At 31.6% G+C, this 26,738-nt stretch overlaps 6 protein-coding genes across 6 annotated transcripts; 5 read left to right on the top strand and 1 right to left on the bottom strand.

Moving 5' to 3' along the window:
• Positions 1 to 19: 19 nt before the first annotated feature.
• Positions 20 to 1,701, bottom strand: LOC111418228 (malate dehydrogenase 2). The gene is made up of 2 exons (XM_023050723.2): positions 1,539 to 1,701; positions 20 to 1,042 (listed from the first exon to the last, which is right to left on the bottom strand). The coding sequence occupies exons 1-2, from the start codon at positions 1,611 to 1,613 to the stop codon at positions 98 to 100; spliced, it is 1,020 nt and encodes a 339-aa protein (XP_022906491.1). The 5' UTR covers positions 1,614 to 1,701; the 3' UTR covers positions 20 to 97.
• A 209-nt stretch (positions 1,702 to 1,910) lies between these two features.
• Positions 1,911 to 2,477, top strand: LOC139432478 (protein CUSTOS-like). Its single transcript, XM_071201060.1, has one exon. The coding sequence runs from the start codon at positions 1,911 to 1,913 to the stop codon at positions 2,475 to 2,477; it is 567 nt and encodes a 188-aa protein (XP_071057161.1).
• A 128-nt stretch (positions 2,478 to 2,605) lies between these two features.
• Positions 2,606 to 10,262, top strand: LOC111417909 (calsyntenin 1). Its single transcript, XM_023050321.2, has 7 exons — positions 2,606 to 2,836; positions 4,729 to 5,005; positions 6,038 to 6,324; positions 6,378 to 7,330; positions 7,388 to 8,023; positions 9,456 to 9,767; positions 9,827 to 10,262. Exons 1-7 carry the CDS (start codon positions 2,770 to 2,772, stop codon positions 10,064 to 10,066), a joined length of 2,772 nt encoding a protein of 923 aa, XP_022906089.1. The 5' UTR covers positions 2,606 to 2,769; the 3' UTR covers positions 10,067 to 10,262.
• A 2,741-nt stretch (positions 10,263 to 13,003) lies between these two features.
• On the top strand, positions 13,004 to 13,958 carry LOC111417436 (vacuolar protein sorting 37B). Its single transcript, XM_023049716.2, has 3 exons — positions 13,004 to 13,205; positions 13,256 to 13,433; positions 13,485 to 13,958. The coding sequence occupies exons 1-3, from the start codon at positions 13,074 to 13,076 to the stop codon at positions 13,859 to 13,861; spliced, it is 687 nt and encodes a 228-aa protein (XP_022905484.2). The 5' UTR covers positions 13,004 to 13,073; the 3' UTR covers positions 13,862 to 13,958.
• A 69-nt stretch (positions 13,959 to 14,027) lies between these two features.
• LOC111417633 (MYB binding protein 1a) lies at positions 14,028 to 17,923 on the top strand. The gene is made up of 5 exons (XM_023049967.2): positions 14,028 to 14,309; positions 14,357 to 14,545; positions 14,599 to 14,781; positions 14,833 to 15,048; positions 15,100 to 17,923. The coding sequence occupies exons 1-5, from the start codon at positions 14,157 to 14,159 to the stop codon at positions 17,860 to 17,862; spliced, it is 3,504 nt and encodes a 1,167-aa protein (XP_022905735.2). The 5' UTR covers positions 14,028 to 14,156; the 3' UTR covers positions 17,863 to 17,923.
• Positions 17,924 to 18,331: 408 nt separating this feature from the next.
• On the top strand, positions 18,332 to 25,086 carry LOC111417944 (Ecdysone-inducible gene L2). Its single transcript, XM_023050380.2, has 6 exons — positions 18,332 to 18,530; positions 22,583 to 23,230; positions 23,653 to 23,931; positions 23,988 to 24,267; positions 24,410 to 24,642; positions 24,704 to 25,086. Exons 3-6 carry the CDS (start codon positions 23,653 to 23,655, stop codon positions 24,713 to 24,715), a joined length of 804 nt encoding a protein of 267 aa, XP_022906148.2. The 5' UTR covers positions 18,332 to 18,530; positions 22,583 to 23,230; the 3' UTR covers positions 24,716 to 25,086.
• Positions 25,087 to 26,738: the final 1,652 nt, after the last annotated feature.

The raw sequence follows: 26,738 nt of genomic DNA, 5'->3' as shown, positions 1-26,738 counted from the left end.
AGAAAGAAAAATGAATAAATTAGACCTAAAAAAGTGTGCGTATTTAATTTTTCCTTTTTTTTATACAATTTTATTTTATTTTTTTAATTTTATATATTTATTTAACAAATTTTTCACCAGTTGCAACGTTTGCTTTTAATTCGGGGATAGCGGCTTTAACCAGTTGTTGCTCGTAATCGGATAATTTCCCCAAACCCAAGTTCTTTTCGATGCCGTTCCTTCCAATTAAAAGGGGCGAGGCGAAATATTTCGTTCCTTGGACATCGGACATTACATAAGCACACTCGATTACGTTCGACTCCCCGTTTAACGCCCTAATTAAAGCAAATGCAAATCTTGCGCCGGCGAAAGCCATGGAGAGAGTCGCCGAACCAGCCCCGGCTTTAGCTTGAACCACCTCCGTTCCGGCTTCTTGAATTCTTTTCGTTAATTTTTCTAATTCTGGCTGGGGAAAACTCACAGCTGGTTGGCACTGGGAAATTAATGGGACGATCGTAACCCCGGAGTGGCCCCCAACGACTGGGCAATTAACAGTTTTTGGGTTCAAACCTTTCGCTTGCCCAATAAAAGCGCTCGCTCTCACCAAATCCAACGTCGAAATCCCGAAAATCCTATTCGGATCTAATTTTCCCGCCTTTTTCATAACCTCACAATAAATTGGAACGCAGGAATTAACCGGATTTGTAATTATCCCAACTAAAGCTTTCGGGCAAACTTCAGCCGCTGCTAAAGCGACGTCCCGAACAACGGAAGCGTTGGTGTTGAAAAGATCATCTCGCGTCATTCCAGGTTTACGAGGGACCCCGGCTGGGATTATAACGACTTCCGCATCGCGGAGCGCGTCTTTTAGTTGATCGGGGCCGGTAAATCCAGTAACTTTTGCGGGAAAATTCATGTGGGATATGTCACAAGCAACTCCGGGGGTGTGCTTTACAATGTCATAAAGATTCAAATTGGTAATTGCATCGCTTTGCTTTAAAAGCAAAGAAAGCGGTTGTCCGATTCCTCCAGCCGCCCCAATTACGGTGACACGACGATTATTCTAAAACAATTTAATTTAAAAAAAATTAGGTTATGTGTCAAAAGTGACATTTCAAATACGTCAATTTCATATTAAAGTGAGGTTATGTTTGATAAGATTATCGGAAAAAAATCGTGATTTAAAAAGGTATTGTTTCGAAATAGATAAGAAAATCGCTTTAGATAAAATAATTAAATAAGCTTAGATTTCAAATTAATTTAAAAAAATTTAGATAACCAACCTTGAGTAACTCAATTTATTCAACGAAATTTTCTCTCTCGCTTTTTAGAAAACATCTAAATTTAAAGTTATTTTCCGAAGGCGCCAGTCCTCTATTTTTAGTCCGATATCCGAAAATAACATTAATTACCTAACGCTGGTGACCCCGACTCGGTCACCGAGGATAAAAAAGGATTGTTATCACGAGGGGAACTCAATGGAAGGAAAAAAACGGAATGTTTATTTAAAAATGTAATAAATAATTACATTTTTGCGTTATTTTTTTGATAAAACGAACCTGTTTCGTTGACGAGAAGTGTCTCCCGTGAACTTGGAACGTAATTAAGCACGGTCTTAAAGCCCTCGAGTACATTTTTAACGAAAATTTTGCTTAAATCCGACCGGAAATTGAGAAAACGACTTTAATGTGACACGGTTCAACTAATAATCATTTATTTGAGTGACACTAGAGTGTCAATTAAAATTTTTCCCTACTTTATCGGCGGTTTTAGCGCCATCTATTGACCAAAATGATCCATTAATTAATAAGTTTGGAAATAATTATTTTAGGATAATTACTTAATAAATAATAACAAAAATAATGTTTATTAATAAAAAAAGGATGTTGAATTGAACACAAGGTAAATATCGATTAATAATAACGAAAGGAATGTCTTCTGATAGTTCGGATGATGAACCTAACCTCAATTTGCTGCGAGAAGCTTGTGATGAAAATTTTTTAAATGATTCTTTGTACAAAAGCGAAGAAAAACGAGTAAAAACAGATGAAATTAAGAAAATTCCATCGTTAAGACCAGGGAAAGTGGAAGAAGTTGGACTTTTCGATGTAACCCCCGAATTTCAAGGTTATGTGGCAAAATCTCTGGGAAAAATCCTCGATAAGCACTTAAATGAATTACTTATTGATAAATTAATTGAGGGTGAAAGAAAAACAAAGAAAAAGAAGCGATTAAAAAGAGGGGTGAAATTATTCTATGACTCAGAAGATTACATCGATTTAAATCACGATGATGTAACGGCATCAAATAAACCTCGATTTTTAATAAATAAGAATCTTGGTTATAATGAACATAATAAAGAAGAGATAAAATCGATTGTTGTGAGTTCGGAGGATGTTTTGAATCAAACTGAGCTAAAAAATTGGGCTTTAATTAATAAAGGGAAACTTTTTCGATACAAAAAAGACAAAAATGGGTTATTAAATAGTATTGAATAAGTTAATTTAATTTTTATGCTTATATTAAAATAAAATTGATTTTATTAATACGCTTTATTTGAATTTCCCGGTCTAACCCCCACCACGAAATTTTTTTTGGGCGTACAGCGCCACCACCGCGGTTGATTATCGAACCATAGCGTAAAATCGTTTTATCGTGTTCAGTAGTTGCTGCTGCTGGTTTAGTTTTGCGACAAAAGTGAATTCGGGTTGTTTAATGACGTGAAAACGCCGAAGAAAAGTTTAAAAGGACATTGTAATTAGTGCGTGGCGCGCTCAAACGCGACCGAACATGCTTCTTTTGGCGATTCTGTGCGTTCTTTCGCTCGGCAATGGGTCGACCGTGGACGATTTCGATGGTGAGTCAAATTTTGTAATAATAAAACGCCCACACGAATATAAAAACGGTTCTTCGTTAATATTTCGAGATAAAGAAATCGGGGGTTCGCGTTTTTTTATTTTAATGCGATTTTTTACACCTATAAATGGTACAGGTGTAAAAGCGTAAAGAAAATGGCGGAATGGTCGATCGTATTTTGTTTGGTACCGGTTCATTGTTGGGTTGATTTTAAAGGTGGTTATTGATTTTTGAGGTTATTGGTTATTTTTCGAAATTTCCGCGCGGCTCATTTTAAAACCGAATTCATCGATTTTTATCGAAATACGCCCAACTCGTTATTTAACACCACGTTATTTTTTTTTTGCTGCCCGTGTTAATACCCGAAAGACTTCGCAATAGGTTTAGTCTTTCACTTGGATAAAATCGGCAACGTTGTTGAAATTTTTAGACGAAAACGTAATTTATATTTGTAGCATTAAAAAGAATTCGATTATTATGCAAAAAATCGTTTTAAAACGATTGAAATAATCGTTATGTTTTGACGTTTCAAACGTCAAATTTAATGTCAAAATGGGTGATATACAGGTGATTCTTTGGAGTCTAATCGATATCACGAGCAAAATGATTTAACATAAACGGTGAAAACTAAAGCGTTGCGTAATCATAATCATAAATACAAAAAGATTTAGTTGAAATCGTTTTTAAAGTTGCTTCAAGATCGTTTCAAATGTGCCAAAATCGGTTAGGTGTTGTCTAAATTTAATTTTACGCCATCCAAATTAATTTTGAACCTGTCAGAAACGATTAAAAGTTGTCTGAATGATTTTGACACTGTCAAAATGATCCCATTAATCAATTAAAAAATTTAAATTGCGTTAATTTTAAAGTAAAATGTTTCAAAATCAATTTAGACCCGCAAAAATTGTCTTGAATTAATTAAAATCGTTTTGGACGTTTCAAAATTGCTTTTATATCGTTGAAACATCATGTTAAATCTGCCAAAATCGACTAGGAGTTGTCTAAACTTAATTTTACATCGCCTTAATTAATTTTGAACCTGTCAGAAACGATTAAAAGTTGTCTAAACGATTTTAACACCTTCAAAATGATCAGATTAATCGAATAAATGATTAAAGTTGTGTTAGGGTTAAAGCAAAATGGGTCAAAATCAATTTAGACCTACAAAAATCGTCATGAATTAATTAAAATCGTTTTGGGACCATCTAAAGTTACTTCAAGATCATTTGAAACACCATTTTATATCTGCCAAAATCATTTAGGAGGTGTCTAAACTTAATTTTACATCTCCCAAGATAATTTTAACCTTGTCAGAAGTAATTAGAATGATTTTGAACCTTCCAAAATGAACCAATTAATCGATTATAGATTAAGGTTGGGTTGGGGTTAAAGCAAAGTGGCTCAAAATCAATTTAGACATACAAAAATAATCTTGATTTAATTAAAATCGTTTCTGGTCCATTAAAGATTGCTTCAAAATCATTTGAAACACCATTTTAAATCTGCCAAAATCGATTAGGAGTTGTCTAAATTTAATTTTACACCTTCCAAGTTAATTTGAAGTGTGTAGGAATTGATTTCAAGTTGTCCAAATGATTTTGACACTTTCAAAATGATCCAATTAATCGATTAAAAGATTAATGTTGGGTTGAGTTTAATTTAAAATGATTTATAATCCATTTAGAGTTGCAGAAATCGACCAAAATGTGTTTATAGTTGCTTCAAGAACGTTCAATCTGCCAAAAATGATTTAAATTTGTCTAAACTTAATTTTAAATCGTCCAAGTTAATTTTAAGTCCGTCAGAAATAATTTAAAGTTGTCTAAATGATTTTGAATCACTCAATATGGTTTAAATGTATCGAAATATGATTTTTTTTTAATTTTTTTTTAGTACCAAAATTGGATATTAACACCGAAGATGGTTACCACGGTTTGGTCAAGGAAAACGAGACGTTGGTCGAGGTGACGCCGGCAATAAAGGTGATCGGGGTCCCCGTTTGCAGTTTTCGAATCGTTAATAAGCACCACGGCGAAGCCCCCTTCGAAATCGTTTCCAAAGAGAACGGTTTCGCGGAACTCCGCGCCAAGCGCGTTTTAAACTGCGAAAAGCGACGGAATTACAAGTTCGACATCGCCGCCGTTGGTTGCAACGAAAAACAAAGTCCCAGGTAACAACAAATTAAAAAATAATCAATTCATTTTTCAGATTGGTTTAGTTTCGCGTTCAAATTTTGACCTAATCTCCGTCGTTTCGTCGATTAGACTTTAATTTCCGCCGCTTTCGATCGAGCTTCCGATGTCCAGAGCGGCGTTAATTTCCGCCTCTTTACAATGAATCCTTTTTTTTTTGGTTAAGAAATTCTTTTTTTATCGAAATCGCAAAAACAACCTATTTTTCGATGTGATTCTGGGGAGAAAAACTTTCGAAACGATCCACGGCTGACTAACGGGCCAATTTTAAAGCTGGTTGACCCACTTTGGTTTCGAGGTCACGTCTTCATTCGAACCTGAAAAGAAAATTAAAAAAGATACAACAAAAAAGAATATATATATATGTATAGAGTGGTTATATACAGTTTCTTTATCGATTTGTATCAATTTAGATCGATTAATGTGAATAATCCTAATCGATTTGTTTGTTGAGGGATTCGAACGAAATTTTGTGACGCGTATTGATCTTTTTCTTTTGAAATTGATGACGTAATTTATGATTTATTTGTTTAAAAATCTCGTTGAGTTTACACTTTTTTATTAAACAAATTTTTCGTAATACTTCGATTTCAAGTTTGACGTTTAAAAAAAAAATTTAACCTCACTTTTTATTTTATTTAAATTGACGTTTGAAAAAAATTTAACCTCACTTTTTATTGTATCTAATTTCACGTTTAAACAAAATTTAACCTCACTTTCTGTTTTTTTAAATTGACGTTTAAAAAAAAATTTAAAAAAGAAAATTTAAATTAAACCGAAATTGAGTGGGTTAATTTTGAGTCGAGTTCTTTAACACGACGTCGTTATTAATAGATTATTTTTAAAACGCCCCAAAGTCTCGAGTTTCCGCTCCTGTTATGTTATGTTAAGTTAAGCCGGATTTGAGGAAATTTAAATTTAACTTTAAATTTTTTTTTATTTTTAGGTTTATTTTCGTTTCATTAAACTTAAAACAATCTTTTTAACACAATTCTTTTTTATTTTTTTAGTGTTACTGTTCATATAACAGTTTCTGATGTCAATGAGTATGCTCCAACATTCTCTGAACCAAGCTATGTGCGCTCAGTGGATGAAGGCCGCATTTATAGGGAGATCGTTCGCGTCGAGGCCACCGACCGCGATTGCACCCCGAAATTTGGAGACGTTTGTAAATACGAAATTTTAACTTCTGATCAACCCTTCGTCATCGATATGGATGGAGTAATCCGAAACACGGAACCCTTAGACTATGAGAGATCCCACAACCACATTTTATCAGTGGTAGCCTACGATTGCGGTAACAAAAACGTCTCATTACATTTTATTTATTATAATTCAATTCAATTTTAGGAATGAGACAAAGCTTACCAGTGATGGTAACAATCAAAGTGAACCGAGTATGTAGAGTAGGTTGGCGCTCGCTTCCAGAAAGAGTGGATTACGCCCCAATGACCGGAAAACAAGAACTCTTCCCATCGGCGAGCTTAGAATTATGCGAGGCGCATTGCAACGTGCGCGAATTAAGAACGCGAGTTGATTTAGCAACTCGTCACATTGGAAAAGGTTGCGATAGAGACACCTACACCGTTGAATCGCAACGTAAATTATGCGGTGCCTCCCCATCCGCAATCGATTTACTCCCATCCCCGGGTTTAGGGGCAGAATGGACCAAACCGTTGATATCCGATGAGGGGCACGAATCGGACCAAATGTTTGAATTTGACGGATCAAGCACGGCCGTAACAATCCCAACTACAGTCTTAGACCACAACGTTCCCTCGACCTTCACAATCGCGACGTGGATGCGCCACTCATACCACCCGAATCAAGATAAGCACGTGAAGGAACACATTTTATGTTCGGCTGATGACCACAAAATGAATCGCCATCACTACGCTCTCTTCGTGCGAAACTGCAGACTAATTTTGTTGTTGAGACGCGATTTCTCTGAGGGCGATTTAAACATTTTCCGTCCCGCTGAGTGGCGCTGGAAGCTACCTCAAGTTTGCGACGATAATTGGCATCATTACGCGGTAAACGTTAGATTCCCTCAAGTTGAGTTGTTCGTTGATGGGCAAGTTTTCCGGAGTGAAAAGAAAAATCCTGAGGTGATTGATGATTGGCCGTTACACCCAACTAAAGGAATTAACACCACATTAACCGTGGGGGCGTGTTGGCAAGGTTCAGATAACAAAATGAAACATCATCTTAAAGGGTATTTAGCCGGGTTGAGTGTTTTGGTGGGGGAAAATGAAAAACCACAGGTTTTGAGCTGTTTACATCAATGCAAGGAGAGTTTACAGGTAATTTCTTTTATTTAATTTAATTCAAATCATTTAATTAAAAACATAATCTTAAAGGTACCTTCGATGGAGCTTCTCCAACCCGGAATGGAACTCCTAACCAACTCAGACCTAACCGAAGTAACTGTAGAAGGCGATAACCGCACAAATTTAGAGATTTTGGTGCGCCAAATTGGTTATGCTAATTCCCGCGAATTTCCAACGCCCGGAAGAAGAAATTTACGCTTAACAACTACAGTTTCCTGCGATAACGGCCAATCGATTAAAATCCCCGACGCCACCGCTTATATTATGGTCCTTCGCCCTCAAACGCCGTCAATCACGCTCAACGGAACCGGAAACCTCGCCAGGAAATACGAAGATTTCCGAATGGGAGTTCGCGTTTTGGCGGACGTTCGAATTTCCGGCGAACAAAAATTGGATAAATGTGTACTCTCGATTTATCCGAATTTGAATCCGGATCATGAATTTTTATCAATTCCCGATGAAATGTTGAAGAGGTTGGGAATGTTGGCGAAATTCTCGAAAGATGGCGTCACCGTAACTGGGTCCGATATGTTTTATAATTACCAACAAGTTTTGAGACAAGTCGTTTATACAAATCACAAACCCGCTTATTATTTGAACAGGGTTTTCAAATTGTCTTGTTCGGAACTTAACGGGAGGTTTACTTCGAATGAATATGTTCAAACGGTAAGTAATTTAATCATAACTCGAAACGTAAAAGTGATGGGATGAAATGTTTAATACGGGATGTAATAATTTTATTTCATTAATAATTATTACCAACCTAAAAAAATTTAATTCAAATTTAGACGTTTTATACATCAAATTGGGTTATCTCTTCTAAATTAAGAGTGATGGGGAAAAGTGTTGTTGTTAAAAAAGATTCTAAATTATCCTAAGAAACATAATTAGGAGTTGTATTAACCCACCGGGTTTTATTACCAACTTGATAAAATGAAACGTCTTAAATTTGACGTTTTTGATATCAAAATTGCTGTTATCTCTTTAATTATGCATGATGCGGGAATGATTAATGATTAAAAAACATTAAACATTTTCTAAGAATGCTTTGTAAATAAATAATTTTATCCTAACATTGATAATTACCAACCTAAGGAGTTAAAATCACTAAAATCGTTAATTTGAGTTTTTGCATCAATTTAGGTTATATCTCCGAAACAAAGAGTGGTGGGGGAAAGTGTTGTTGATGAAAAAGTTTCTAAATTAACCTAAAAAACACAATTATTCGTCATTTTGATTCCACGTTTCATTATTACCATCTTAGTAGAAGAGAAAGTCTTAAATTTGTTGTTTTTGACATCAAAATTGCTGTTATCTCTTTAATTATAAACCATGGGGGAAAATTTTATGATTAAAAACAATCTAAATTGAGTAAAAATACTTAATAAATAAACAGTTTCCTCCCATCATTATTTATTACCAACCTAAAGCGTTAAAATCACTAAAATCGGTAATTTGAGTTTTTGCATCAATTTAGGTTATATCTACGAAATAAAGAGTGATGGGGGAAAGTGTTGTTGATGAAAAAGTTTCTAAATTAAACTAAAAAACATAATTATTCGTTATTTTGATTCCACGTTGATTATTACCAACGTGATAAAACCAAAAATCTTAAATTTAATGTTTTTGACATCAAAATTGCTTTTATCTCTTTAATTATAAACGATGGGGTAAAAATTAATGATTAAAAAACATTCTAAATTGACTAAAAATACTTAATAAATGTACAGTTTCATCCCATCATTATTTATTACCAACCTAAAGCGTTAAAATCACTTAAATCGTTAATTTGAGTTTTCGCAGCAATTTGGGTTATATCTCCGAAACAAAAAGTGGTGGGGGAAAGTGTTGTTGATGAAAAAGTTTCTAAATTAATCTAAAAAACATAATTATTCGTTATTTTGATTCCACGTTCATTATTACCAACGTGATAAAACAAAAAATCTTAAATTTGATGTTTTTGACATCAAAATTGCTTTTATCTCTTTAATTATAAACGATGGGAGAAAATTTAATGATTAAGAAACATTTTAAATGAATTAATTACCAACCTATAGAATTAAAATTTCAAAATTAATAAATTTTTTTTGTTTTTTAGTTGACTGTAATCCATCCACAACCTAAGGAACCAATTGTCGCTCACGCACAAGTTAATAAACACGTAGTCGAACCCGCAGCACCCGTTCAAATCGATCATGTTCCTAGTGAACACCTCAACGCGTTGGCAACTGGAGGATCTCACGCTGTAACCATAATCGTGGTGGTTTGTGTAGGATTTTTGCTGTTTATGATCGTGTTAGGAGTGATTAGAATTCGAGCTGCTCACCAAAGGAATAACGCGGAGGAGGCGCAGGATTCAGAGATGACTTGGGATGACTCGGCTTTAACAATCACTGTAAATCCCATGGAGGTAATTACTAATTTATTAATTAATTCAAATCTTTTTAATCATTTAATTTAATTTTTTAGAATGCCGAAAGACGACTTGAAGGTAATCAATCCGGTGATTTTTCTGAAAGCGAATCCGACTCGGATTCATCATCTGAAGATGAAATCGTGGATGGTCCGTGTAGATTACACGATTCCTCAGACGATGATGATGACACTCCGAGGGGCGGCGGAGTTGGCAGCGGGGTTGGCGCCGGTCGGGTTCGCAATCATGAGTATCAAAACGTGTCGCAACTCGAGTGGGATCACTCAACCATGTAAACGCAAACATTTTCGCGACACTTTAAGGTTAAAAAGTATCCGAAAGAAATTTGGGTGGGGTAAAAAGTTTTTTTTACAATTTTAATTCAATTTTAAAGTTAAAAAAAGTTTAAATATTAAAAAAATTAAAGTAGGTGCCATTTAATTTGAACATTTCTTTTACAATCACTGTAAATATAAATTAATGAAAATTTTTTGGGGGGGTTACGATGATGGAGAAAAATTAATTTTGTTTTAATTAAGACAAAAATTGTAGTAGTGAAGGCAACAATAATGTCGGGTTGTGACTTGGAAGAAAAAAGTTAAAAAAAAATTAGTAGCGAAGAGAAAGAGTAACTTTATCAATAATAATTAATTGATTAAGCGTAATCGTCCATATACATAAACATATAAATAATATATATATTATATAAAGGTAATTGTAAACGTGAAAAAGTATATTTACCTTAAAGATTACAAAAAATTATTTACGATTAAATATGTGTTGATTACGGAGGCCCACCGCGTTTTTTAGATGCATAATTATTAAGTAATTGAAATAATCTGTGTACATTGACTGTGTACTTGTTAGTTAGGAATTAAGGGAGTTGGTTTTTTATATTTTTTTGTTCCGGGGCAGCTTTTACCTTTTTCGGGCACCTACACTTTATGAGCATCTTGGTATTAACGATTACTTTGATTAATAAATCATAATAATCTTTAATACCAATCTTTACAAAGAAATCGCGAGCTAATTAACAAGAATCAAACTGAATTTATGAAATTATCTTTTTTTATGTAAATAAAACGCAACTTAAACGTTTTTAAAAAGAAATTAAACAAAATGAGCAGCTTGCCTATTTAAATAACGGTTAAATCTTTGATTGTTGGGTTATTTTTTAGACGTAACGATATCGACAAGGTTTTTTTATGTACTTACTCTTTATTTTAAGCAGTATTTTTATTTTTTGGTTTGTTTTTTATGAGAGGAGGAAAAAATAAGACGAAAAACGAGAAAGGATAGTTTCTTTTGTGAACATTCCAAAATAATTAATGTTTTTGTTCTTTTTTTGGTGAAAACTAAGAGCGGAGCAATGTTTTTCCTCGATTAATCCATAACCCTAAAATAATGTTGTATATAATTTTTTTTAATTAATTTCCCAATTAGTATTACGCAAGTTATTGATCTTAAATTAAACCATTGGGGTACTTAAGTTGTGAGATGAAACAAGAAAAAGGCTTTACCCGTTAAAATACTTAATCATAAGAACAAAAAAGTTAATATCAATACCGCAATATTAATTATTATTATTATTATGACTTAAATTTATCTATTTCGGGAAGTATTTGTTGTTGTTTATACTCCAAGTAGGGTATTATCATCTAGCGATAAGAAAAGGGGGAAATTTTTAATGTATAAACAATAATAAATAGGAGACTTTTACTACAGCCTACCTTAGAGAAAAATGAAATTAGTTTGCTGTGATTATCGAGAAAAACATGAAAAAGATACAAAAAAATCTTTAATACTAAAAAATTAAGTGTTTTTTTAGTTGATAGAAAAATAACGATAACGCACTTTTAAGATTAAAACGTCAAATTGACGCGGAGATCTGTCATCAAGATGAATTGGTGGCGACATCTCTTATCGTCGAATTAAAACACAAAAAACACTATTTTTCGACACGCAAGAGCTAAAACGTTTTAAAAACAAAATTACTAAATTACGAAAAATTACTAAATTATAAATAATTATTCGATTAAATAAAAAGAGGATTTAATTTGATTTAAAATTTGCTATTAAAGTTATAAGTAGCAAAATTAATTTATAAATTAAAAAAAATAAAAAGAAAAACATTCCACATGACAAAAAAAATCGCGCGTAACTCTAACTCTTAATTACATAACAATTTTAAACAATAAACGTGTATTATATACTATATATTTGTAACCTTTGTAACCTAAAAAGATGTGAAAAAAAAATAACGACTGCTTTAACGACCCTTTAGATTTTCCCACTTAATTTTTCTTAGGGGCTTTCTCAAAAAGCTTTCGATGCATTTATTTCGTTTGTTTTAATATGACTTTAAAACGTTTTTATCTGCGCTCTTTCTCCCTAAAAAAAAATGGATAAAATATGATTACAATCCACAACATAACCTATAATAAATGAAAAAAATACTAATTATTAACTAATCGTTCGATTTTGGAGGTCGAACGGGAAATTTAACGGTTTCTTTCATTAGATGTCAAGCCACAATAAATATTATTATGTATAACAAACTTGAATGTATAAATAAAACGAAAAATTAATACCAACAGTTTTTTATAAAATCGAAACCTCCATTTTTTCACAATTTAATCCTCCTTTTTGATCATTTTTAACCTTGTTATATCCTTTACGTTTAATTTATTTTATTTACTAATTGTTTAAATAATTTGTTTTAATTTTATCGTTTCGTATAGAGATGGCGCTCTCCTGTGATTGTAGTTATTAAGATGATGGTAGAGGGCGCTAAATGAAGTTTTCGTTTGGCAGAAGAATATTTTTAAATTTTCGGTACAATTAACGTAAGTTTTCCTTGATTTATTATGATTTAATAATTATTTATTATTTTAAATGTAGGTGTCATCAAAACATGGATCATCTTGGTGAAAAAATCATTACGTAAGTACTATTTTTATTATTTATTTAAAATTTTTTTACATTCTCTATTTATTGTTCACATCCATAACTTAATTTTTATTACTTCACTTAAAAGTTGCTGTCAAAAAAGTGAGGTTATGTTTATAAAATCTTTATCTCTAATTATTTATTATAAAAACACTTCACTTTAACTTAAATTTAACCCAAATTAATCTAAAAATTAGTTGCCGAACCTAAACAATTTAAGAATTAAATGTTAAACTAATCGATTTTAAACAAATTTAATTGATTTAATTTTTTGAGGTTGGTACCCCTACTTGTTTTCATCGTGCTGTCACAAACGTCAAAAACACAAATTTTTAATAACTTTTTTTTGGAAAAATGGCCTTTGTTGCGCTACAAACCGACTGTAAAAAGATTATTTCGAACCTAAAATATTTAAATAATGACGAATTGGATCAGATATTGAACGATAACTCGAAAACGGAGGCGTTATTGCACAGCTTAGATCAGGTTAGATTATGACTCACTTTAACAACAATAACGTTTATTTTTTACTTTAGACGTATTTAAAAGATATCTCTTTGGAAAAGGAGACGATTATCGAACAAAATAGGGTTTTAGCGGAAGGGAATTTAGCTAAAGAGCCCCAATTAGTTGAAGGGAGGGAATATGTCGAGAAATTATCCGCAGATGGTGAAGAGTTATCGAATCGGGTTAAAGAGAAATATAATCAAATGAGTATGTATTAAAAAAATATAATGATATGAAATTAATGAATCAAATGTTAAGGGCAACAATCGGGTGATGTCTCCCTTGAAACGGCATTAGCGTTGTTACAAACAGCTGCAAGTGAATTGGAGGAGGACTCCGAGAATACGACCCAATCGTTTTTAAATGGTGATATAGATTTGGAGCAGTTTTTAGATCAGTTTTTAACAAAACGGAAATTGTTACATCTTCGGCAATTAAAGGCGGAGAAGATGATTAAAATTATTTCGAGGGATCCGTTGGGGGGGTCCAATTACGCTAACACCCCTCCAATGGCAATCAACACGAATTATTTCCCCGGAATCCCACAAAATTTAAACCCTAATTCCGTGCCTTATCCCACCGGAGGGTTTTACATGCCTATGCCGCACTCTAATTTTTACCCAAATAATTATTAATTTTTAATTATTATAAAATTTAATCAAATTAAACAAAAAAATTAGGATTAGGATTCTTTGATTAATTATAAGTAAAATATAAAGTAATTACAACATATTTTTTTGTATAACCTATAAGTTTGTATACCAACCTGAAAAAATTAATTCCCTATTTGACAATCATAACTAAAAGCGGTTTGTGAACCGCGTGTTTTTAATAAGCACGTGTTAACCTTAGCAACACCGTGTTTAACTCGCTTAATTAATTGATTTTTGAAGAATTGAAAGTGAATTTGTTATAAATAATCGTTATAAAATGACTGATGAAGAATCAAGCGAGATTAAAACGGAAAAAATCCGGGATAATGTCTTGGAGTGGTTTAGAAAGATCGGAATTGATAACGAAAAGGTTATTGTTAAAAACGGTGCGAAATTAATAGGGCATTTATTGGAAAATAACTCGGAAACCGTAAGTTTATTTTGAGGTTATGTCACTTTTTGATTAATAATTTTTAGGGCAAGAATGAATTAAAATACGCTTTAACTAGGTTAATTCGTGGACTTGGGGCTTCATCGAACTCGACTAAACAGGGTTATTACACCGTTTTGGTCGGATTAATTAATTGTTTTGACGAAATTAAAATTTGCGATGTTTTGGAGGTTGGCAATAAAGAGCTGTCAACGAGCGCGGGGAATTCAAAAAGTGTAAGGTTATGTTAATTGAATTTTTTTTTTAATAAAAATAATTATTTGATTAGGAAAACGCGGATATTTCAGCGGGGCAAATTTTGTTGTATGGGGCCATAATCCGAACTGGGTTATTCGATAAAGGTAGTAATGAGGAGAAAAAAGTTATCGTTGAAAATTTGGTTTCATCTGGAAAGAAACGGAGTTATCTTTTTCTTTTAGCCGCTACGTTTATTAATCAACTTTGTAATAATGTGGGTATTTAAAATGATTTGAGAGGATTTAGATTTAGAGTTGGTTTTTAGGTTGATGAGGATTATTTTAGGTCAAAAATCTTTCCGATTTTGTCTCCTGAGTTAGCTAAAAATTGGCTGGAGCAATCAGTTGACACTTTATATTTATTATTCGTTTTAAACGATCGTTTTCCCAAGGTGGTGAATAAAAAGTTTATTAAATCAGTTTTGGGGACGGAGGAGATAGTTTCGGTTAAATACTTGAAGGAGTTAACCAACGTTTTAATCGCAAGTTGATTCTTTATCGATTTAAGCTTATTTTAATTGAAATTATTTTAGAACATGCCGAGATTAGAGACGGCGAATCACCCGGTTTATGATCTCTTATCGAAAACACTTTCGCAAAGGAAATTCGCCGTCGATTTCGTGTTGGAGGCCGATAAATTGTTGTTTAAATACAATTACAATCGCCATATGGTTTTTACGTTGATCCTAACCTCAATTATATCGAATTTAGATGATTTAAGTTTATTACCAAGGTTAATTACGAAAAATTATATCCAACAAACTCTTCAATATTTTAAAACCGTTAGGAGTAGCAAAAAACCCGAGCAATTACAACAAAAAATTTATGAATTGCTCAATAAAATCGTGGAGGTTTTAAATAGCGACAACATAACCTCACAAATTAAAATCGACGTGATCAAAAAGCTTTTATTCGACCCCGGGACTTTTATATTCGAGAAAATAACAAGAACAAAAACGATCCAACAAATAATCAACAATTTAAACCAAAAGGAAGTCGATATGGTGGCGAATTTATACAAAAAGATTATTTTATCATCACATGATGACTTGAATTATTCAAAAAGTCGTTTTTTAAACAACGATAAAGTTTATGCATCACAACTTTTAGTGAAACTCTTAAATCACGATCGAATCAAAGACGATTTTGATTGGAAACTGAGTCAAATGTCGTTTTTGTTGGAGTTATCCTTTGTAAGAACCGGAAATAACCAAATCGGAGTTGAATTAATGAACTCGATCAAACAAAGCTTTTTTAAGTGTTTAACGCTAAAACAAAACTCTTTTGAGGGCGTTAAAAATATGTTGTGGAAATTAGCGAGGAAATTAAACGAACATTTCAAAAAAAGTGAGGTTAAGTGCCAAGATGACATTGACAGGTGTTGGAAAAAATCTTTTGAGATGTTCGAAATGGTCGAAAAGCAACTCAAAAATAACAACAAAGACGACTCATCGACCCGATTAAACCACATTTATCAAACGATGTTTTTATTTTTGGGATTCCATTCGTTTCAAGATTACAAATTAACCGAGGAAAGTTTAATCGAATTGGAAAATTGTTTTAACCGAAAAAATAACCAACAAAAAGACGAACTTCATTTCACCGAGGTTTTAATCGATTTATTTTTGTGTTTATTATCGTATAACTCTTTATTATTCCGAAATTTGATTAAAATGGTTTTCCCGTACTTCACCAAATATCTAACAGATGGCGCTTTTTTGCAAGTTCTTTTCGTTTTAAATCCTGATAATAAAAACATTTTGAAACGAAAAAATGATGATGATTCCGAAAACGACTCAGAAGATGAACCAAATGATTTAAATGATGATTTAGAAGATTCATCAGAAGATGATGACTCATCATCGGAATCTGAAAATGAAGATTTGGATAAAAACGATAAATTAAAAGATGCTTTGCAAGTAGTCTTGGGGAATTTCGGTGATGAAGAAATCGATTTAGACGAAATGAGCGAATCGGAAGGTCAAAAACTCGATGAGGCTTTATCAGTAGCGTTCAAACATAACCTACAAAAGAAAAAGAATTCCAAACAATCACATAAAGATAAATTAAAGATGAATTTTCGTATTCGCGCCTTAGATTTGGTCGATTTATACTTGGAGAATGAGCCTTCGTTGTTGATTTGTCTTGAGATAGTCCCCATTTTGCTCCGATTGGAAGAATCAGCAATTAAAGATCCGTTTCAAACTCAATTATTGGATAGGGTTAGAAAGGCGATTAAAAAATTGATGATTTTGAGGAAATTCGAGAACATTGAGGGGATCGATGAGGAGAAATTAAAAGAATTCTTTTTGATGTTTTTGGATATCATCGAAAAAGGGGGAAAAAACGTCTATGTAATTCACGCTTTGAGAGAATCAATCTCAAATTGCTGCTTATTCTTTGTGAGATCGTCCCAATTTTTGATTAATTCCCCGGGGGTTGATGAAGAAATGAAAAAATTCGTTCTAAAAACGGTCACAGAGGTGCTCGGAATCCTGATTGATTCCTATTTTTTGAATCGCGAATCAATCGTGAGTTGTGACTTAATCAAATCGATTTTTCGCATGTATTTGCCTAATTTATACGATTTAGTGGAGAAAGTACTCGGATTTATTTACTTGGAGGACTTAAAAATCTACAAAAAAATCCAAGCTGTTAATTTAGTGAAAGAATTCTTTAAGAATCACCGATTGTTAACCTCGAACAACCCAGGGGGAACCTTTAAAAAATCTTTGAATAACTTTATTGTGACTACAGAAGAAATTTTTGAATTCTCTGTTAATAATAATTCACCGTTACAAGAAAAATTCGTAAGCAACTTATTAGATTTATTAATTAGTATTAAAACGAGCTCAATCACCACGATTTCTTGTAAAAAATTGACCGATTTGGGCGACAAATACAAAGAGAGGGTGAAACTAACCTCAAAAACGAAAAATTTAATTTTGAAGCTTCAAAGAGTTAATCTAGAAGAAAAAAGTGAGGATATTGATGAAAATGAAGTAAACGTAGAGATTGTTAATGATAGTGTTAAGAAATCGAAGAAAAATTTACTTAAGAGAGTTGATGACATCAAAATTAGGTTAAGTATGAAGAGGAAATTGGAAGATTTAGTTGGTAAGGATAATAATAACAAAAGATTAAAATTAATTAATGGGGACGATGAAAAGATTAATGGAGATAAAGTTAATGATGATTTTAAGAGAAATAAAAGGATGAGTTTGAAAATTGAGACAAAAGTATCTCCGGAACTTCATAAATCGAAAGCTAAAAAGAGGCAAAGTAGTGCTTTTTAAAGTTAAGTTTTTTCTAATTTTTAAGATTAAATGTAAAGAATAAACTTTAATTTTCATAAAATTATTGTATTTAATAATTAATTTGAACCTAACTTCATTCCCATCAATTATAATAAATCGATCAATCGAAATTTATTTTTATTTTTTTGTGGAATTGAATTAATATGATTAATTAATAATAATTTAATTAAAGCACTAATTATTAATGATTAATTACTAATAATAATTTATTATTAATCGATTCTGTCAATATAAATCGAGTCAATCGAAACATAAAAAAGTGAGGTTATGTTAATAACGTTTTGTTTACGTTTTTATGGTTTATAAAGAAACTCGTTTTTAATTGATTAATTCGCGAATTAAAACGAATCTTATTGATCTTTCAAATTAATTAAATCGTTCTAAACGCGGATTTATTAATTACAGGTAAAATAATTGATTAAAACTTTATTTTTAGATTAAAAACAAAAGTGAGGTTATGTTATTGTTTACATAAAAAAGTGAGGTTATAAAAAAAAATCCTTTTTAATTGATTTTATGGATTTTCTTAACTAATTAATTCGTTCTAAACACGTTTTTATAAATATCTCGGGATTTAATGAATTAAAATTAATTTCTCCCAAATTTTGAAAAAGTGAGGTTATGTCTTCTTTGATTTATCTTAATTGGTAAGTTTAAATTAATTTGATAATTAACTAATTAAGATTTTGTTTAAGGTTATATTGATTTGACTGTGTTCGTGACCCCAATTTGGGTTGACCCAAAACTTATGAATATTAAATCGGAAGTAAATAAAAGCGAGAACAACAATTAATGTTGGTCACGTAACTGACCTAATTCTGCATAAGTGAAATAGTAACCGACTCAGGATTTCGAGTACGAGTCCTTTGTCACGTTCCCCAATAGAGGGCGTAATGAACGATTAAAATAATCATGAAACGGAGCAATTAAAACCGGGGGAGAAACGAGCCGTTGGTTGTCTTTCTTTCCGGTCGGTAAATTGCGATTTATTTCCCAATTTACGATTATATACGATCCGATTTAAGTTTTGTCGAAAGAAAAGTGTACTTAGAATATGAGAGGGTTTATGATGTGTATAAAATTAATGATTTTGCGGCGAAATGAGGCGAGTTCAAAAAAATTTTAACGCATTAATCTTATTTATATAAACTTAATTATTCGGAAAGGATCAGAAAAGGAATTGCTTTAATTAAAATTTTCTTTTTAACAACGTAAATTAAGAAATTATTTTTTTCTTAGAACTAATTGTATGTCTCGACTAATGGGGAAATTAGAATGGCTTCAACTGCATTTTGGGGATTTCACAACGAAAGTATACATTTTTATTTTCGTTAATTTCATAATGTGTCACATCTCTGACGCAAGACGCGCTTAAATTGTTTAATTATTGACGTAAATCCAAGAAGAAACAATGATATCTCAACACTTTTTGTTGTTTTATTCAAATAGATTTTATTCTTTGATTACTATTTGCATTTATTACTAATCTATTTAAAATTTTAAATCTTTTTTTTTTCTTTCGGGTTATAAACGCTTAAATGGATGGAATTTTTTCTTTGATTTCAAAATAAAACGTTTTTTTCCATCAAACAGATAATTTAGCTTTTCGTTTCCGTGAAATCGTTATATCGACGATTAAGGATTTAAATTAAGATGTCAAAGGCCATTTTTCATATGGTTATAGATAAGAAATTTTCTTTAAAACCACTTAATTCGAAATATAACCTTAAAAAATGATTTTTGTTTGAGTTGTCAAAATTTTTTGGTTTATTTTGACTTTTTCGCTTGCAGAATCTTGTAGGTGATAAAAAATCCTTTAAAATGAGTCCAAACTCGACTTAGTTATCTTTAAAAACAATTGAGATATAATCAATTTAGATGTCATTTTTTAGGTTAAGTTTAAACCGGAAGTTGCGTATTTTTTAAGATAACCCCATCGAGTTTGGATTCATTTTAAAGTATTTTTAATTTAGATTTTAATTTTAATAAAAAAAATTATAAATCAACTAGGTGGCGCTCTACACTGATACACAAATTGACATATTTGAGGTTATCTCAATAATTATTGATCGAATCGAAATTTTTTATAAACAAAATTCGTTTAGAATTAAATCACAAACAACTTTTATTAATGACATTTTCAAAATGACTTAATTTTAATTTCCCACTGAACAGTACGCTACTTTTAATGTCAAATACAATTTAAGACATTTTAAAGTTATTATTGATTTTATCGAAAAATGTTTCGAATAATATTTGTTTAAAAAGCGGTTTACAATCGATTATTTTAATTAAAATTTTCGATAAAACCACCAGGGGGCGCTCTACAATGATAAAAATCGATATTTTTGAGGTTATCGCAATAATTATTGATCGAATCGAAATTTTTTATAAACAAAATTCGTTTAAAATTGAATTAGGAACAACTTTTATTAATAAAATTTTTCGAAATGACTTAATTTTATTTTCACGTTATTTTTAACGTCAAAAGCAATTCAAGACATTTCATAGTTATTATTGATTTTATCGAAAAATGTTTCGAATAATATTTGTTTAAAATAAGATTTAAAATTGATTATTTTAATAAAAATTTTCGATAAAACCACCAGGGGGCGCTCTACAAAGATAAAAATCGATATTTTTGAGGTTATCTTAATAATTATTGATCGAATCGAAATTTTTTATAAACAAAATTCGTTTAGAATTGAATTACAAACAACTTTTATTAATAACATTTTTCAAAATGACTTGAATTTTCATTTCCCTCTGAACAGTACGTGTTTCAAAGATGTCAAAAAATAGAAAAAGTTGATTGTTGGTTGTCGAAATGGTTCAAATCGATTAAAAACATCTTTAGAACACTCGACAAGACAAAGAGAATGTATTAAAATTATTTTGGATCATTTCCAGAAAATTCAAAAATTTTTACACAAAAAAATATTTTTTTCTCCCTCTAGTTACAAAATCTTGTAAGAAATAAAGGAATCGTTAGAAACGAGTTCAAACACGACTAGGTTATCTTTAAAAACAACGGAGATACAATTCATTTTTAGGTTATGTATCAAAAAGCGGAAGTTGGTGATTTTTGGAGATAACCCCATCGAGTTTGGACTCATTTTAAAGCATTTTTAATCTAGATTCTAATAAATCAAGAATTAAATCATTTCGATTAATTTTTTTCCTAACCCAACTTTTTCGATTTTTTTTTTTTGTTTTTTTTTGGATACAGAATCTTATAGCAAATAAAAAATCATTTGAAACGACTCCAAACACGACTTAATTATCTTAAAAAACAACCGCGTTACGGATGTTTTAAATGTCATTTTTAGGTTATGTATCCAAACCGGAAGTTGCTCAATTTTAAAGATAACCCCATCGAGTTTGGGCTCATTTTAAAGCATTTTTAATTTAGATTTTGATTCTTAATCAATTAAATTTCTTCGTTTGTTTTGAAACCGGAAGTTGGATCTTTTTTATCATTTATTAAAAAAAAAAAAAATTTTTTTATTTTTTTTTTTACATAAATAATCTATAACAACATTCACCGCAAAACTCGTCAAAATTGCTTCATTTGATATCAAACACGATACATTTGGGTTAAAGTTAGGTTATAAACTGTCAAATGTCAAAATTAAATAAATAAAAAGTGTTCTTTTTTAATAAAACTGGACAGAAAATTAAAAATCCTTTAAAATGAGTGGAAACTCGACTTGGTTATCTTTAAAAACAATTGAATGAAATTTAAATGTCATTTTTTAGGTTGAGTTTAAACCGGAAGTTGCTTATTTTTTAAGATAACCCCATCGAGTTTGGGCTCATTTTAAAGCATTTTTAATCTAGATTCTAATAAATCAAGAATTAAATCATTTCGATTAATTTTTTTCCTAACCCAAGTTTTTCGAATTTTTTTTTTTCTTTTTTTTTGGATACAGAATCTTATAGCAAATAAAAAATCATTTGAAACGACTCCAAACACGACTTAATTATCTTAAAAAACAACCGCGTTACGGATGTTTTAAATGTCATTTTTAGGTTATGTATCCAAACCGGAAGTTGCTCAATTTTAAAGATAACCCCATCGAGTTTGGGCTCATTTTAAAGCATTTTTAATTTAGATTTTGATTCTTAATCAATTAAATTTCTAAACCGGAAGTTGGATCTTTTTTTATCAATTATTAAACAAAAAAAAATTTTTTTTTATTTTTTTTTTTACATAAATAATCTATAACAACATTCACCGCAAAACTCGTCAAAATTGCTTAATTTGATATCAAACACGATACATTTGGGTTAAAGTTAGGTTATAAACTGTCAAATGTCAAAATTAAATAAATAAAAAGTGTTCTTTTTTAATAAAACTGGACAGAAAATTAAAAATCCTTTAAAATGAGTGGAAACTCGACTTGGTTATCTTTAAAAACAATTGAATGAAATTTGAATGTCATTTTTTAGGTTGAGTTTAAACCGGAAGTTGCTTATTTTTTAAGATAACCCCATCGAGTTTGGGCTCATTTTAAAGCATTTTTAATTTAGATTTTGATTCTTAATTAATTAAATTTCTTCGTTTGTTTTGTAACCGGAAGTTGGACTTTTTTTATCAAATTTTATTTAAAATGAAACTTTCTTTTTTATTTTTTTGACATAAATAATCAAAATTTGTTACGTTATATTATAAATCAACATAAGAACTTTTTTTCAGGTAAATTTCCGGCCGAAATTTCTTGGAAAACTATCGCATTTATCATAACCAAACTTCAAGTTTCAAGCCAGAGGCGTTACGCTTTTCTCACACACATACCTGAAATGTTACATCAGCCTCGACCACGTGGCGAGTTAACAACGTCGCCTCGCAAGGTGTACTCAAATAAATTCGAATGAATTCAAATAGAAGATAAAATTTCTTTTGTAATTCTTATTCGGGAAAAAAGGAAAGAAAATTGAGTGGAAAATCGCCCCTAACGAAATAATAATATTAATAATAAAGGGCGAATTCGACACCAAATTGATGGCATTTTCATCATCATCAGTTTCTATTATATCGGGAAGATCAACGTGTTTACGTCCGGCTCCAACAAGTGGCCATCAGCGGCTACCCTCGAATTACCGCCACCGGCGACGACGGCGTCGTCATTTTCCTTCTCTTTTCATCCTTTTAGACGTCGCGGAAAACGGCGGCGACTCCTCCTTCTCCTCCGATGATCCTACGTGATTCTGGGCACAGAACCGGACGGATATAAAAGCCTGAGGGTGTCTCACAGGATACATCAGTCGAGTTTGAGACAACCACCAAGAAACTAACTTATCACCACTTCATTTCTTAATCAAAAGGAAATTTTATTTCAAAGCGGTGAGTTATTAATTTCTAAATTTACAACAACCTTAAACAATTTAATTTAAGGACGTTTCTCGGGTTTACGGTGCTCGTAAAAGTTTTTAAGTTTAAAGTAAATTTAGATTCATCGTTTTTACAATTCAAGGGGAAACCCCTTTTTTTTAATTAATTCAAAAAATTAAAAAATTAACCACACAATAATTGTTATTGTTATTTTTTTCTCAACCACGAGATGAGAACAGAACAAATCGTTTTTATTTACATTATCGTACGGTAATAAATCATCGGGTATCACGCGAGTTAAGATAAGATTGCGTTATTCTACGGCAAGAAATCAACGTCTTTGTGTTGATGCCTTTCATTCATACGTTTTTCATTCATTCAAGTGTACAGATAGAATTTTTATAACAATCTTTTCTCATCCCAATAAACTATAGATGTTCCGATCCCTTCTTATCGTCCTCTGCTGCCTTTCGGCGGCCCTCACACGCCGATTAAACATCCGAAGTGTGCACGACAACGAAGTGGACGCCTCGTCTTCATCGTCGGAAACTTTTGAAGCACCCCGAGTTGACAGTTGGGTCAGAATAACTAAATTCCCCCCCAAAGAGGTCACTGTAAATTTCGGGGAAATCGTCGAATTGGAATGCGAAGCCCACGGAGGGTACCCAGCACCCATTATCCAATGGTACAAAGACACCATCAAAGTCACCGATGTAAGTTAATCAAAATAATTAAATTAATTCGATTAAAACAACTTTTTCGTCGACAGAATGAGCGCTTCTCAAACGTAATTAGTAGTTACCCATTGAAAGGGCTTGCTAACGCCAAGGCGAAATTGAGAATCGTCGCTGCGCAAACCGAAATTTTCTTCTGCCGAGCCCAAAGCGGGAATAAAATGGCCAAAGCTTCCACGAAAGTTATTGTTGTTGGAAAGGGACTCAGCGAGTTCATCGCCAACGAAATAAGACAATTAAAAGCAGAACCGCGAAAAGATGAATTAGATGGGGCTAGAATCGTCTTTTACGACACTATTTATATGAACAATATCGGTAAGTTTTTTTATTAATAAATTAAAATTAATTTTATTAAGAAGCGCCATCTCTTAATGAAAAGCCCAACTTGACATAACCCAAAAAATTAAAACGTCAAAACGAATTAATTTAATTTTAAATTATTTTAATTAATTTTTAGGAAACACCGCCGAATTTCCATGCAAATCCGTCGGAAACCCATCTCCTGATAGTATTTGGTTAGGTCCTAACAACCAATACATCGAACCAGGTGCGGATCATCGATTCACTATTTTACCTTCCGGAGGATTAAGAATAAACGGTTTACGTTGGAACGATATGGGGCCTTACACTTGCGTGGCGAAAAATGATCACGGGGAAGATAGTATACAGACGTTTTTATATCCAATGTTGGTGAGTACTCGAAAATGATTAATCTTAACCTAAAAAAAAATTAATTAATTTCTTTTTGTAGGCCGATAAATAATTTCCACCAAATTAAACACAAACAAAAAGGTATTACGTCCAAAAAAGTGGGCACAAATCGCCAAACGTCTAGTCGTATAACTATTCGAAATCTAAATATTAATTAAATAAGTTAAAAAGGAAGTAATGTTAAGTAAACGAGACTCATTAATTTCTCAAATTAATTTATTTTAATAACTACGAAACGTATTATTTAATTAGTTAAGATTGAATTAATTTATTTTTTCGTACTTAGTTAGGATTAATTTTTTTACTTAAATATTATATTTGTATTATTATTGCTTTGTCTTTGAGACATGACTCAAAAAAAAACAATACTGAAAGAAAAAGACCAATATACGTAATCGTTCTTGCTATTGCTCGTAAAAGAAATTCTCATTTCATTATAAACCTAACGATTCAATTCTATATCCTTTTCCTTTCAAAAAAATACTTATTTAAAAAACACTTCAAATGCATCGAATTAATTCGTATTTCAAGAGTTTGAACATAAATATCTTGGAGATTAATGAACCAAGACGGTTGTAAAGTCCAAGAATTAAGAAAATATTTATTTTCTTTTCATTCTTATCTAAATCGAAGTACAAAAAGCAAAATGGCATTTATAGGTTAAAATTAACCTAATAAGAAGTGATGAAGTGACATTTATAAAAGGGTCATTTCAATTAATTCCGAATATATTAAATTAACAATTAATTAATCTTATTTATAAATAATGATTTAACTTGGTGATTTTAACTTTTTAGGTTGGTAATGATTTAGGTTAGAATCAACGTTGACGTTTGACGTATTTTTTAAATGGAACGAATTTTTGATTTTCTTCTGAAATAACTTTAAATTTACGAATTATTCATATTATAGCAGCAAATTCATTAAAAGCTGAATATTGCGAGTCGATTCGCTAATTATTATTATTATTACTATCAATTACAGGAAACTGTAAAATATGTTGGTAAAATAGAAATCTGTACAATTGCTAATAAAATTGTTACACAAAAAAGGGATTTTTATTTCTTCCCACCTAATAAACAGTTAATTTTACATTTAAATTTACTCAAATTATTATTCATTAAAACTATTTGGCTGAAAAGAAAATAATACATATTTCATTTTTTATATTTCCCGCCAAATTACTTCTAATATTTTAATTTACCTCCTGGATTTTATGTGCTCTTAATACAAAAATCGTGAATTACATTTTCGATGAGTAAAAATTACAAAGTGTATCAGGATCGCATAATATCGAGGAGGTATTTCTTAAAGTATCAGGAGGCATAATTGTTTTGGCGGGAAACGCTCGTTTACCTTTTCGCTTTGATGCACTCCTAATACAAAATCCAATGTTTCGAGAAGGTAAAATTACAAAGTGTATCAGGATCGCATAATATCGAGGAGGTATTTCTTAAAGTATCAGGAGGCATAATTGTTTTGGCGGGAAACGCTCGTTTACCTTTTCGCTTTGATGCACTCCTAATACAAAATCCAATGTTTCGAGGAGGTAAAATTACAAATTGTATCAGGATCGCATAATATCGAGGAGGTATTTCTTAAAGTATCAGGAGGCATAATTGTTTTGGCGGGAAACGCTCGTTTACCTTTTCGCTTTGATGCACTCCTAATACAAAATCCAATGTTTCGAGGAGGTAAAATTACAAATTGTATCAGGATCGCATAATATCGAGGAGGTATTTCTTAAAGTATCAGGAGGCATAATTGTTTTGGCGGGAAACGCTCGTTTACCTTTTCGCTTTGATGCACTCCTAATACAAAATCCAATGTTTCGAGGAGGTAAAATTACAAATTGTATCAGGATCGCATAATATCGAGGAGGTATTGCGTAAAGTATCAGGAGGCATAATTGTTTTGGCGGGAAACGTTCGTTTACCTCTTCACTTTGATGCACTCCTAATACAAAATCCAATGTTTCGAGGAGGTAAAAATTACAAATTGTATCAGGATCGCATAATATCGAGGAGGTGTTTCTTAAAGTATCAGGAGGCATAATTGTTTTGGCGGGAAACGCT

This window comes from Onthophagus taurus, unplaced genomic scaffold, assembly GCF_036711975.1.
Source record: "Onthophagus taurus isolate NC unplaced genomic scaffold, IU_Otau_3.0 ScKx7SY_16, whole genome shotgun sequence".
NCBI classification, from domain to species: Eukaryota; Metazoa; Arthropoda; class Insecta; order Coleoptera; family Scarabaeidae; genus Onthophagus; species Onthophagus taurus.
Note: the sequence above shows the minus strand (reverse complement) of the source record. Positions and strands in the feature narration are given on the sequence as shown.

What these genes read in the sequence shown, in the direction of transcription:
- LOC111417944 (XM_023050380.2), top strand. Translation starts at nt 23,653, where the DNA reads ATGTTCCGATCCCTTCTTATCGTCCTCTGCTGCCTTTCGGCGGCCCTC. An exon ending in ACACCATCAAAGTCACCGAT is followed by an intron (nt 23,932 to 23,987) that starts GTAAGTTAATCA and finishes TTTCGTCGACAG; the next exon opens with AATGAGCGCTTCTCAAACGT. An exon ending in TATTTATATGAACAATATCG is followed by an intron (nt 24,268 to 24,409) that starts GTAAGTTTTTTT and finishes ATTAATTTTTAG; the next exon opens with GAAACACCGCCGAATTTCCA.
- LOC111417909 (XM_023050321.2), top strand. Translation starts at nt 2,770, where the DNA reads ATGCTTCTTTTGGCGATTCTGTGCGTTCTTTCGCTCGGCAATGGGTCG. An exon ending in GACCGTGGACGATTTCGATG is followed by an intron (nt 2,837 to 4,728) that starts GTGAGTCAAATT and finishes ATTTTTTTTTAG; the next exon opens with TACCAAAATTGGATATTAAC. An exon ending in CGAATGAATATGTTCAAACG is followed by an intron (nt 8,024 to 9,455) that starts GTAAGTAATTTA and finishes TTTGTTTTTTAG; the next exon opens with TTGACTGTAATCCATCCACA.
- LOC111417633 (XM_023049967.2), top strand. Translation starts at nt 14,157, where the DNA reads ATGACTGATGAAGAATCAAGCGAGATTAAAACGGAAAAAATCCGGGAT. An exon ending in TGGAAAATAACTCGGAAACC is followed by an intron (nt 14,310 to 14,356) that starts GTAAGTTTATTT and finishes AATAATTTTTAG; the next exon opens with GGCAAGAATGAATTAAAATA. An exon ending in AGTTAACCAACGTTTTAATC is followed by an intron (nt 15,049 to 15,099) that starts GCAAGTTGATTC and finishes AAATTATTTTAG; the next exon opens with AACATGCCGAGATTAGAGAC.
- LOC111417436 (XM_023049716.2), top strand. Translation starts at nt 13,074, where the DNA reads ATGGCCTTTGTTGCGCTACAAACCGACTGTAAAAAGATTATTTCGAAC. An exon ending in TATTGCACAGCTTAGATCAG is followed by an intron (nt 13,206 to 13,255) that starts GTTAGATTATGA and finishes TTTTTACTTTAG; the next exon opens with ACGTATTTAAAAGATATCTC. An exon ending in AGAGAAATATAATCAAATGA is followed by an intron (nt 13,434 to 13,484) that starts GTATGTATTAAA and finishes TCAAATGTTAAG; the next exon opens with GGCAACAATCGGGTGATGTC.
- LOC111418228 (XM_023050723.2), bottom strand. Translation starts at nt 1,613, where the DNA reads ATGTACTCGAGGGCTTTAAGACCGTGCTTAATTACGTTCCAAGTTCAC. An exon ending in ACTTCTCGTCAACGAAACAG is followed by an intron (nt 1,043 to 1,538) that starts GTTCGTTTTATC and finishes AAATTGTTTTAG; the next exon opens with AATAATCGTCGTGTCACCGT.
- LOC139432478 (XM_071201060.1), top strand. Translation starts at nt 1,911, where the DNA reads ATGTCTTCTGATAGTTCGGATGATGAACCTAACCTCAATTTGCTGCGA.